This window comes from Ursus arctos, unplaced genomic scaffold, assembly GCF_023065955.2.
Source record: "Ursus arctos isolate Adak ecotype North America unplaced genomic scaffold, UrsArc2.0 scaffold_5, whole genome shotgun sequence".
Classification (NCBI taxonomy): domain Eukaryota; kingdom Metazoa; phylum Chordata; class Mammalia; order Carnivora; family Ursidae; genus Ursus; species Ursus arctos.
Genome location: NW_026623067.1, coordinates 49114194 through 49127502, shown reverse-complemented (window position 1 = coordinate 49127502; position 13309 = coordinate 49114194). Strand labels below are relative to the sequence as shown.

Below are 13309 nucleotides of genomic sequence, written 5' to 3'. Positions count from 1 at the left end.
GTTTGTTTCCCAGAGTCCATAGTCTCTCATGGTTCATTCCCTCTTCTGTTTACCCCCCTTCATTCTTCCCTTCCTTCTCCTACCAACCTCCCTGCTATTTCTTATGTTCCATAAATGAGTGAAACCATATGATAATTGTCTTTCTCTGCTTGACTTATTTCACTTAGCATAATCTCCTCCAGTCCCGTCCATGTTGCAGCAAATGTTGGGTAATCGTTCTTTCCGATGGCTGAGTAATATTCCGTTGTATATATGGACCACATCTTCTTAATCCAGTCATCTGTTGAAGGGCGTCTCGGCTCCTTCCACAATTTAGCTATTGTGGACAATGCTGCTATGAACATTGGGGTGCATATGGCCCTTCTCTTCACTACGTCTGTATCTTTGGGGTAGATACCCAATAGTGCAATCGCTGGGTCATAGGGTAGCTCTATTTTTAACTTTTTGAGGGACCTCCACACTGTTTTCAAAGTGGCTGTACCAGCTTGCATTCCTACCAAGAGTGTAAGAGGGTTCTCCTTTCTCCATATCCTCTCCAACATTTGTTGTTTCTTGCCTTGTCAATTTTTGCCATTCTAACTGGTGTAAGGTGGTTGTCAATGTGGTTTTGATTTGAATTTCCCTGATGGCTAATAATTTTGAACATTTTTTCATGTGTCTGTTAGCCATTTGTGTGTCTTCATTGGAAAAGTGTCTGTTCATATCTTCTGCCCATTTTTTGATTTGGTTATTTGTTTCTCGTGTATTGAGTTTGAGAAGTTCTTTGTAGATCCTGGATACCAGTCTTTTATCTGTAGTGTCATTTGCAAATATCTTCTCCCATTCCATGGGCTGCCTCTTAGTTTTTTTGACTGTTTCCTTGGCTGTGCAAAAGCTTTTTATCTTGATGAAGTCCCACAAGTTCATTTATTCTTTTGTTTCTCTTCCCTTTGGAGATGTGTCATGAAAGAAGTTGTTGTGGCCGATGTCGTGTAGGTTGCTCCCTATGCTCTCTTCTAGGATTTTGATGGATTCCTGTCTCACATCGAGGTCTTTCATCCATTTGGAGTTTATCTTTGTGTATGGTGTGAGAGAGTGGTCAAGTTTCATTCGTTTGCATGTAGCTGTCCAATTTTCCCAGCACCATTTATTGAAGAGACTGTCTTTTTTCCACTGAATGTTTTTTCCTGCTTTATCAAAGATTAGTTGCCCCAAGAGCCGAGAGTCCATTTCTGGGTTCTCTATTCTGTTCCATTGGTCTATGTGTCTGTTTTTGTGCCAGTACCATGCTGTCTTTGTGGTCACAGCTTTGTAGTATAGCTTGAAATCTGGCAGTGTGATGCCCCCAGCTTTGTTTTTCCTTTTCAACAATTCCTTGGTGATTCGGGCCTTTTCTGGTTCCACACAAATTTAAGGGCTATTTGTTCCAGCTCTTTGAAAAATGTCATTGATATTTTGATTGGGATGGGATTGAAAGTGTAGATTGCTCTGGGTAGCATAGACATTTTAATTATATTTATTCTTCCGATCCATGAGCATGGAATATTTTTCCATCTTTTTGTGTCTTCTTCGATGTCTTCCAAGAGTGATTTGTAGTTTCTAGAATATAGATCCTTTACATCTCTGGGTAAGTTAATTCCGAGATAACATATGATTTTTGGTGCTATTGTAAATGGAATGGATTCCCTAATTTCTTTCTTCAGTCTCATTGTTCGTGTATAGAAATGCAACTGATTTCTGGGCATTGATTTTGTATCCCACCACACTACTGAATTGCTCTATAAGTTCTAGTAATTTGGGGGTGGAGTCTTTTTGGGTTTTCCATATAAAGTATCATGTCATCTGCGAAGAGAGACGGTTTGACTTCTTCTTTGCCAATTTGGATACCTTTTATCCCTTTTTGTTGTCTGATTGCTGTTGCAAGGACTTCTAGTTGGGTGAGGATATTTCTGAAGATATTTTCAATTTGGTTTAAAAACGTATATACTAGTTTTGAATTCTACTTTGTTGTGTCAGCATGTCTTTTAAAATAGGGTTTATGTTTAGAATTCTAAGAATTTCTTAATTTTCCTCAAAATTGGAGGTCTTGGAGCAAAATCGATGCTTCATGGGGGTGTACATCCTTTCCATATCCTGGTGAACCACGGTATATTCCTCGGGGTCTTCTGGCCTCATTTTAGAAGTGTGGGGTAAGAGTGGAGGAGCACTCAGTGCCCAGTAGAGTGATTCTTGACCTTCCTTTTGGGTGGAGTAGATGGGTAATGGGGCTAATGGACCCTTTTGAAAAGCTGAAGAAAACTTTGCACCTGTTCCCCAGAAGAATGCACGTGTAAAATTTTATGTAGAATTTCAAGGCATTAAGATTCCCCAATGTCCGTAGTATCCAGGTAAAAAATGTCTGGGTGTCTCTGTACACATAAGTGAGAGTGCAGATAAAGTATCTTCTGCAGTATGTTGATGATATGAAGTCTAATTAAACAGAATTACGTGATTTCATGCTTATAGGTTTTGAAATAAGTTTGTCAGCAATAAAATTAGTAGGAAAAAGAAAAAAAATCCATCCAAATCATAGTTAATATGAATTCTATGGAAGCAGCTACATAATATTTTTTATATTTCTGCTTATCGTAAGGCGTCTCATCACTTAATGCACTTGTGAAGTCTCATTGTTTTGTTCAAACGTGATTGTCAAATGTACACCCAGAATCCTAGGGAAAGTAACAGTTAACTAGGAAAAAATGTAATAGTTGAGGCACATAGATTATGCTAGCAGATTTCTAAAAAATCAAAATGAAATAAGGATATTAGTAAACTAAATGGGTTTAAAGTACTTTGAACTTAAAAGTGCTACATGATTCAAGTAATGGCGGTGATCATCATTTGCAGAATCTGTTTATATATATTTAAAACTGTATAGGAGTGTGCTTTAAAAACTGCTGAGACAAGTGTCTCTGCTGAGTCTCTGTGAGATGAGATGCACCTTCTGTTCATGCTGGTTGACAAGAAGATCAGCCCATTGAGATGACCAGGTGTGGCCAGGCCCAGACAGGATGTGTACCCTGGGCTGTGGGCCTTTTCTCACTGACTAGTCACATTTGGTTTTTGCAGATTAATTGAATGCAGTTCAGCATGAAGAAAAAAAAACCTCACCTGTGTTTATTTAAAAAATACCTCCTCCTCTTTTTTCAGATGGTTCAGACATTTTCCCGCTGTATCTTGTGTTCTAAGGATGAAGTAGACTTGGATGAGTTATTAGCTGCTAGGTTGGTGACATTTCTGATGGACAATTACGAAGAGATTCTGAAAGTCCCTCTGGCCTTGCAAACCTCCATAGAGGAACGTGTGGCTCATCTCCGAAGAGTCCAGGTAAAGGAAGGGATATTAACAGTCCTTGAAAATTGCCAGCAGAAAGTCATGTAAACTTGCTAGGCTTCTTGGAATTTCTAGATGTGAAGGACTGAGTGACTAAATATGTACAAAGTGCTGCCAGCAGGGCTTGGTATATGGTATCGGTATATGTGTGCTTGGTAATTCTGAAAATTTATGCTTACTTGGTTTGGTTACATCAGTCAGTGCTGCATACTTCTGATTGCAAATTCCTTAAATGATGACCGTTCTGGATTTTTATTTCCAAATTTTAGTTTCCAAAGGAGTTAAAACGGGCCTTACCTGCTCTATAAAACTATTGTGAAGAGTAGAATATTATATGTAAAACCCCTAGCTTCGATGTCTGACGTACAGCAGGTACTCTTTGAAAGGTAGCCTATTGTTATTGTTGTTGTTACTGTTATATTAAAGTGATGCAGAAGAAATGTAATACATGACTGTGATGTGGGCCCCACAGAGGGGTGTGTATGTCAGCCTGTGGGAGCAGACACTTGGTAAAGGCAGACAGAGGTCTGCCTGGCTCCTTCTGAATGAGTGGCCCTCTTTCTGCTTAAGTACTTTTTGAGGTTCCACAATTAAGGACTGGTGAACTGCTACCTCCTGAATTATTATTAAAGTTAATAATTGTCCCTGTTTTCAGCGTGCAATTTAAAAATCAAAACAGGTGTCTGGGTGGCTCAGTCGTTTGAACTTCTGACTCTTGATTCCAGCTCAGGTCAGGATCTCAGCATTGTGAGATTGAGTGCCCCCCGCCCCCCTGCTCAACAGGGAGTCTTCTTCTCTCCTTCCTCTCCTGCCCCCCATGTGCTCTGTGTGTATGTGTGTCTTTCTCTCTCTAAAATAAATAAATCTTAAACTATTAAAAAATTAAAATAGAAAAAGTTTTGATGATTATCAGTGTTAAATATATTCAAAGAATTGGAAAATATAGAAAGTGTGCACCAAAAACTTGTAAGAATAAAACCCAATGTTCAGTTAGTATTATGATCTTTCAGGTGTTTTTCTGTGCCGTGCCTTCTCTTCTCTTCTCTTCTCTTCTCTTCTCTTCTCTTCTCTTCTCTTCTCCTTCCTTAATTGCCCCCCCCTTTCATACCTTATTTGCTCTTGACACTACAACAAGAAATATTTCCTGCATCACTGAATATTCTTGACTGACCCCAGGGTGGTTGAGAGCACAGATGCTGGAGCTAAGTGGTACTTGTATTCCTCATGTGCCCTTCATTGGTCCTGTGACCTCGGGCACATTTTTTAAAGTGTCTCTGCTTCAGTCTTACCTGATATCTCTTTTTGCTCATCTGTAAAGTGGGATAATAACAGTTAATACCTACCTCCTAGGGTTGTTTTAGGGATTGAATGGCTTAAGATGTGTAAAGTGCTTAGAATGATGTTTATCACATAGTAGCCCCTCAGTTGGTAGCTGCTGCTGTTAATATTATTATCATCATTAGCGTTGTATTATTCCACAATATTGTTATTGTTGGTAGTGTAGTATTCCATAATATGGATATATACCACAATTTATTTTAATGTTTTTCTTTGGTTAATATTTAGATTGTTTCCATTTTCCCCTCCATTTTGCAAATAATATAAGGGTAAATATTTTTGTAGCTAGATTTCTTGGGGGGGATGATCCATGATTATTTTCTAAGAATAAATTTTTAGAAGTGGCATTGTGTGGTCAAAGGCCACGGATGCATTTTAAGTATTGATTGCATATTGCCAGATTTCCCTTCATAATGATTGTTCCGATCCATATTCCCATGAGTGGTCCAAGAAACCTTGCCTACTTCTCATTCACATATATATCTTTGCCATTTTAATGAGTAAAAAGTGTAGCCTTATTGCTGCTTTCGTTAAATCCCCTCCCCCCAATATTTTTATGACCCAAACTTAAAAAAAAGTAGAGAAGGAAAGAAGGACTGAATTCTGCAAGGAGAAGTGATAGCAACAGCTGTTGCCCTGTATACCCGCTCGGTTCGTGGTGCCCGTAGTGCAGGCAGTCACTGCAGCAGCTTCGACCGGAGCCCTTTGCTCTCCGTTGAAGATCAGAGGCTGAGCTGTGCTGATTCATTTAACAGCAGATTAGCATGATCTTGGGGAGACGCACTGCCCTGGCACTAAGTGAAGCCAGTAACCACTCGTTTGTCCAATTACGTTTTCTCTCTTGGAAGTGCTTGGTGGAATCGCCCAGCAATTGTTTTAGTACCTGGAGATCTGCTCTCTCATGTGGCCTGCTCAGCCCCGACAGCCTATCAGATTTAGGGCAGGGCTTCTCTGAAAATGAACAGTGTTACTCAGATTGTTCCGGGGAAGGTTCAGGGCTGACCCCGTGATAGATAAATTGTGAGGTGGGCATTATCTTTGACACCAACCTTCTATTAGCCTTGACCGCAACCCTCTTCTTCCTTTTGTGCCCTTAAATCATAGGTATCTAGTATTTTTCTTACTAGGCTTCTGGCGGCAGTACAATAGGTGTTATATTTTTGGGAAGATGGAACTCTTGGAGCATGAAATTAAATACTTTTTAATTTCTTTGTTATTAAAGTAACATTGACATACAATGTTGTTAGTTTCAGGTGTACAGCAGGGAGATTCAACAATTCTGTACATTACTGATCCCTGCAGTGAGTGTAGTCACCATTCAACATTATTACATTATTGGCTGTACTTTCCATCTCTGTGACTTATTTTATAACTGAAAATTTGTACCTCTGAACCCCCTTCATCCATTCACCGATTTCCCACACCCCCGTACCCCCTCTTCCCTAGCAACCACCAGTTTGTTCTCCGTATTTGAGAGTCTGTTCAGTTTTAATTTGTTTGTTTTACTTTTATATTCCAAATATAAATGAAACCATATGGTATTTGTCTTTCTCTGACTGACTTGCTTCACTTAGCCTAATACCTTCTAGGTCCATCCATGTTGTCACAAATGGCAAGATTTTATTCTTTTTGATGACTGAATAATATTCCATTGTGTGTATATACCCCATCTTCTTTATCTGTTCATCTGCAGATGGATGCTTAGGTTGCTTCCGTATCTCGGCTATTGTAAATAATGCTGCAATAAGCATAGGGGTGCACATATATTTTCAAATTAGTATTTTCATTTTCTTTGGGTAAATATCCAGAAATGGAATTGCTGGGTCATAGGGTAGTTCTATTTTTAATTTGTTGAGGAAACCCCATACTGTTTTCCACAGTGCTTGTACCACTTTTTATTCCCACCAACAGTGCATGAGGGTTCCCTTTTCTCCACAGCCTTGCCAACATTTGTTATTTCTTGGCTCTTTGGTTCTAGCTCTTCTGACTGGTGTGAGGTGGTATCTCATTGTAGTTTTTACTTGTGTTTTCTGGAAGATTAGTGATGTTGAGCATCTTTCTGTGTGTTTGTTGGCCATCTGTAGGTCTTTGGAAAAATGTCTATTCTGATCATCTGCCTATTTTTAAATCAGATTATTTGTTTTTTTTGGTGTTGAGTTGTATAAGTTCTTTATATATTTTTGATAGTAAACCATTATTGGATATATCATGTGCTGGTATTTTCTCCCATTCCCTAGGTTGCCTTTTTGTTTTATTGAGGGTTTCTTTTGCTGTACAAAGTCTTTTTATTTTAGTGTAGTCCCAGGAGTTTATTTTTGCTTTTGTTTCTCTTGCCTGAGGAGAAATATCCATAAATTTATTGCTTCTTAGGGTGATGTCCAAGAGATTACAGCCTATGTTTTCTTTTAGGAGTTTTAAGGTTTCAGGTCTCACATGTAGGACTTTAACCCATTTTGAGTTTATTTTTGTGTATGGTATAAGAAGGTGGTCTAGTTTGATTCTTTTGGACTAGCTATCCCATTTTCCCAGTACCATTTATTGAAAAGATTGTCTTTTCCCCATTGTATATCCTTGTCTCCTTTGTCATAGATTAATTGACCATATATGCATGGGTTTATTTCTAGGCTCTCTATTCTGATCTCTATTCTGATTTGATCTATGTGTCTATTTTTGTGCCAGTACCATACTGTTTTGGTAACTATAACTTTGCAGTATAGTTTGAAACTTGGGATTGTGATACCTCCAGCTTTGTTTTTTTATTCAATTTTTTTTTTTTTTACTATTTGAGGTCTTTTGTGGTTCCATACACATTTTAGAATTACTTCTTCTTGTTCGGTGAAAAAATGCTATTGGTATTTTGATAGGGATTGCTTTTAATCTGTAGATTACTTTGGGTAGTGTGGGCATTTTAATGATATTCTTCCAATCTATGAGCATGGTATATCTTTGCATTTGTGTTGTCTTCAATTTCCTTCTTTTTTAAAAAAGATTTTATTTATTTATTTGGCAGAGAAAGAATACAAGCAGGGGGAGCAGCAGGGAGAGGGAGAAGCAGGCTCCCTGCTGAGCGGAGAGCCCAATGTGGGGCTCAATCCCAGGACCCTGGGATCATGACCGGAGCTGAAGACAGAGACTTAGCCAGCTGAGCCACCCAGGCACCCCATCTTCAATTTCTTTCAGAGTATAGTCTGTCACCTCCTTGGTTAAATTTATTCCTAGGTATTTTATTCTTTTTGGTACAATTATAAATGGGATTGTTTTCTCAGTTTCTCTTCCTGCTATTTTGTTAATAGCATAAAAATCATAATAGATTTCTGTATATTAATTTTGTATCCAGCAAGTTTACTGAATTCATTTATCCTAATAGTTTTTTGGTGGAGTCTTTAGGGTTTTTTATGTATAGTATCATGTCATCTGCAAATATTGACTGTTTTACTTCCTTCCCAATTTGGGTGCTTTTTATTTGATCGCTGTGGCTAGGACTTTCATACTGTGTTAAATAAAGTGGTGAGAATGGTCATCCTTGTCTTGTTCCTGATCTTAGAGGCAAAAAATACCTTTCAGCTTTTTATCATTGAGTTAAATGTTAGCTGTGTGTTTTTCGGTGTGCCCTTTGTTCTGTTGAGGTATGTTCCCTCTAAACCCACTTTGTTGAGAGGTGGGTTTTTTTTTTCTTTATTATGAATGGCTGTTGTATTTTGCCAAATGCTTTTTCTGCATCTGTTTAAATGATCATATGGTTTTTATCCTTCTTATTGTTAATGTGATGTGTCACATTTGAATAATTTGTGACTACTGAACCACCCGTACATCTCTGGAATAAATCCTACTTGGTCATGGTGAATGATCTTTTCAATGTATTGTTGAGTTTGGTTTGTTAATATTTTGTTGAGGATTTTAGCATCTATGTTTATCAGAGATACTGGCCTATAGTTATCTTTTTTTGTAGTGTCTTCATCTGGTTTTGGCATCAGGGTACATTGAATTGAATTGTACATTGAATTTGGAAGTTATCCTTCCTTTTACACTTTTTTGACTAGTTAGAGAAGAATAGATATTAACTCTTTTTTAAATGTTTGCTAGAGTTCACCTGTGAAGCTTTCTGATCCTGAACTGTTATTTGTTGGGAGTTTTGTGATTACCATTTCCGTTTCATTAATAGTATTTGATCTCTTCACATGTTTGATTTCATTCTGATTCAACCTAGGAAGATTGTATGTTTCTAGAAATTTACCCATTTCTTCTAGGTGTTCAATTTGTTGGAATAAAATTTTTCATAATACTCTCTTATAAGCCTTTGCATTTCTGTGGTGTTGTTATTTCTTCTTCTTTATTTCTGATTTTATTTATTTGAGTCCTCACTCTTTTTGTGTTGTCAAGTCTGGCTAAAGGTTTATCAATTTTTTTTTTTCTTTTCAAAGAAACAGCTCTTGATTTCATTGATCTTTTTTTTACTCTTTATTTCATTTATTTCCACTCTAATCTTTATTATTTCCTTCCTTCTATTAGCTCTGGGCTTTGTTTGTCCTTTTTTTGTAGTTCCCTTAGGTGTAAGGTTAGGGTGTTTATTAGTCATTTTTCTAGTTTCTTGAGATAGGTCTGTATTACCATAAACTTCCCTCTTTGAACTGCTTTTACTGTGTCCTGAAGATTGGAACCATTGTTGTTTTCATTTAATTTGTCTCCATGTATTTTTTATTTCCTCTTTGATTTCTTCACTGACCCATTGGTTATTTAGTAGCATGTGTTTGTGTTTTTTTTCTAAGTTTGTTTGTTTGTAATTAATTTCTACTTTTACACTATGTGGTTGGAAAAGTTGCTTGATATATGATTTCAGTCTTCTTAAATTTATTGCGATTAAATTTATTGTGGCCTAACATGTGATCTATCCTGGAGAACGTTCCATGTGCACTTGAAAAGAGTGTGTATAATGCTGTGTTTGAATGGAATGTTCTGTATATATTTGTTAGGTCCACCTAATCTAATGTCTTGTTCAAAACCACTATTTCCCTGTTGATTTTCCATCTGCATGACTTCTCCATTGATTTAAGTGGGGTGTTAAAGACTCCTATTAAGACTTGTATTACCATCAATTTCTCCCTTTATGTCTGTTAGTATTTGCTTTGTGTATGTAGGTGTGAAATTAAATATTTTTAATGGATGTTCATTTATTTATGAGTCTTGGTATTGTCTTTTCTCTTTTTTCTCCGTTCTCCCTTTTGCCCTGTAAGTGTCTGCACATTTGTTTTCTTGCTTTTCACTGTTAACATATTTGGAGATGGTTCTAGTACTTCTCCATACATAACAGCCATGCTGCACGTGTGTCCCTGTCCATTTGCAAGGAAGGGAGGATCAGATTCTCCAGATGTGGAAAGGAGCGAGGCTTCAGTATTGTAATTGCTTTGAGTCATTTTTGTCAACATGTTTAGTTTATGTTTCAATTTAATTTTATTTAAAAGAGCACACCAGGTTTTCTGTTTATTAAAATGGCTCTTGGGTTTAAAAAGGTAAGAATCTCTTATGTAAAGCTGTGGCTTTAAGTGATATTTTATTCAAATTTATAGAAATACTTTTACGTTTGAATAAAGAGTTTCTCCCTAATGAATTGAAGAATGACATGGCATTCCTAGTAGGAGATATACTGTATTTGATCTGAACCAATTTTGCAACTTATATGAAAATACACTTATTCCTTTCACTATTAATCCTTTTGCCTCAGATAAAATACCCAGGAGCCGATATGGATATCACTTTATCTGCCCCGTCATTTTGCCGTCAAATCAGTCCAGAGGAATTTGAATACCAGAGAGCATACGGCTCTCAGGAACCTCTGGCAGCTTTGTTGGAGGAAGTCATAACAGATGCCAAACTCTCCAACAAAGAGAAGAAGAAAAAATTGAAGCAGGTAAAAAGGATATTCTTTAGAAGCCATTTCTTCTGCCTGCTGTTCTTAATATTGTTTTTTCTTTTTATTCTCTATTTTAATGGGTTTCAGGTGAATCTCATCTTCTGAGACATAGCAGTTTTGAAAGTATATTATTCAATTCATATATTCCAGAAGTCTCATGGGTGTACGCAGTTGTGGTCAGTTTCCCACATCTTAGCCTCCAGTGTAGAGATTTTACCATTCATCACTGAGCTCTTCGTTACGGAGCCGCTCTCTGTTATTTGTCCTTTGTTTGGGTATGTGGCATGATGTGAGTTAGTGGAGCAATTACTTTGAGTTCGGAGAAGCTGTCAAATGAGGACAGATTCCTCTTGATTTTTTTTGAAAGGCAAATTGTATTGAATTTGCAGATACAAGATGTGTAAAATTGAAGAGACTTTGGTTTTAGGTGGCCAGTATCAAATTGGTTTCTTGCCTCAGGCATCACTGAAAGTGTTTAATTCCTGCTAGGCAACACAGCTTTGGGTTTCATTGAAGAGTTTTTAACTCCAAAGAGATTTACTTTGACCATTCTTGAAGTACTGATTCAAGATTAAGGGAATGATTTTTATTTTTCAAGACTGATTCCTGCAAGCTTGATTCCTGATCATATCGTACATATGGGATTATACACAGAGCACCAGAGTTCTAGAATCCCAATCATATTTTTCTCAGTAGTTTTGGAGAAGAGTTCACTGTTGAGGTTCAAAGAAAAAGCATATTGCCTCTCTTTAAGATTTTCATAAAGTAATATATACTGGAACGTTTTCCCTTCCATTTGAGCAGAAGCAGGTGGGGCCGAGTTGGAGAAGCAGGGAGATCGTGAAATATAGTTGGGCCAAAATTTTCTTGAACTGTATGGAACATAAGTTATTTTCAAGTCAGAATTACTTGTGAATATTTTTTAAAGTAAAATCTGTTTATAGTTAGCAAGCGGGGGGAATTTTAAGAAATCTGACCGAAATGAGTTTGTTTGAAGATTGAATCAAATTAAAGTTGCATTAGATCTATAACAAGTGAAATCAAATGATCTCACAAGAAATGGATTTGTGTTGGAGTGAATTTGATTATGATTTGTCATCATCTTATTCTGTTTTCTGATGGAGAGCAATAAACAGTAAAACAAAATAAAAACAGCCTAGTATGGAATCAGATTAGAAACTCTTTAATTTTAAAATTAGATCACCTAATTTTATTGGTTCTTATCTGGTTTTTTGACTTATCTTGAATCTTTTTTTTTTTCAGTTTCAAAAATCCTATCCTGAAGTCTACCAAGAACGATTTCCTACCCCAGAAAGTGAAGCACTTCTGTTTCCTGAGAAACCGAAACCGAAACCACAGCTGCTAACGTGGGCACTAAAAAACCCTTTCCAACCATTTCAAAGAACTAGAAGTTTTCGGATGTAGTACTTCCATAGCTGTTAGAGATCTCTGTTGTTGTTGACTTGAGCAAATGTGTGGTTAGAGGAGGACGATGGCGGTGGAAGAAAGAAGAGCAGAAAATAGAGACTACTGAAATATAAAATGATCGGACTTCCAAAAATGTTGAGCCATTATCAGTATTTTTATAAAACTCAGTGCTATTTTTAAAAGTGTAAAAATCAGTTAAAATTTAGACAAATATATAGTGGTAATGTTAACATGTTTGTAATTGTTACAAATTTAAGGGTATTTTTATTTTTTTATTCATTGTTTTTCATGGTGTTAATAAAATAATTGTGTGTACATTTTAGTTACTGATGTCTTTGTTATAACCGAGTCTTAAAAATAGTGTCTATACTTGAATAAGAAAGACACTGGGTACTGTTACTGTGATGCTGTTGACATCATAGCTTAATAGTTGTGATTTCTCTTGTGTAAAATCTGGTTGTCAATGTTGCACAAAGATTCTTAATGTCCTATATTATGATGGCTGTGTCTTTTATTGCAGATTCGTTGGATGTTATGACAGATATAACTAAAGCTGGTTCTTTAATAACATATATATTAGCAGGTGTTTACCTCTGAGTGGAGTAGATTTTCATTTTCCTGCGGTGGTATAATTTCAGTCGTAGCTGAAAACGGAGAATTGAACTGAATAAAGTTTTTTGGTCCCCTTACACCTGTGATTGTAAGTCAGATCTTCGTTATTTCATTAAAACACAAATGGGTTAAGTAAAATGAAACCACTTCGTTTATAAATATATTTCCCCCAGCTTCCTCATCCTTTTGAAAGTAAATGGAATGTAAATAAATACTTTTTTTAAAAAATACTATACGTGGTTCTTTTTTGGCATTTCTTTAGGTTAGTTATAGAACATCCTCAAATGCTGAACATCATTATCTTTGCCAGTGTGCTCACATCAGTCACTTATTTCTATGATAAAATAAGTGACATTTAGGCTTTTGTACTAACTTTCAGGTGGTGCTTTGTCAATTTCTTTTGCTTTGCTTTGCCCTTTTGCAAATAATGGTACACTCAGATTATGGAGCATCTGGAGGCCTTCTTTATAAACAATTACCCTAAATCTTAAGAGTAACAGTCACTAATTGGCTTGTTCTGCCCTTTGGACTGAATTTTCCTTGCCTTTGTGATCTGGCCCTGTTCTTTTGTAGCAGAATGCCTCCTACATTTGACTCAGATTTTGTTTACTTAAAAATGGATAAAAGTATTCCTATTGATTCGAGTACCACCTTTCCTTCCAAATACGTAAA

At 36.7% G+C, this 13309-nt stretch overlaps 1 protein-coding gene across 1 annotated transcript in view; it reads left to right on the top strand.

Moving 5' to 3' along the window:
* The window catches only part of DEPDC1B (DEP domain containing 1B), an 82482-nt gene extending 69653 nt beyond the window's left edge, over nucleotides 1–12829 (top strand). The window contains exons 9-11 of the mRNA XM_026498930.4: nucleotides 3169–3345; nucleotides 10409–10594; nucleotides 11861–12829. Coding sequence (XP_026354715.2) covers nucleotides 3169–3345; nucleotides 10409–10594; nucleotides 11861–12022 — 525 coding nt within the window. The 3' untranslated portion in view covers nucleotides 12023–12829. The remainder of the gene's footprint in view (nucleotides 1–3168; nucleotides 3346–10408; nucleotides 10595–11860) is intronic.
* The last annotated feature ends 480 nt before the right edge of the window (nucleotides 12830–13309 follow it).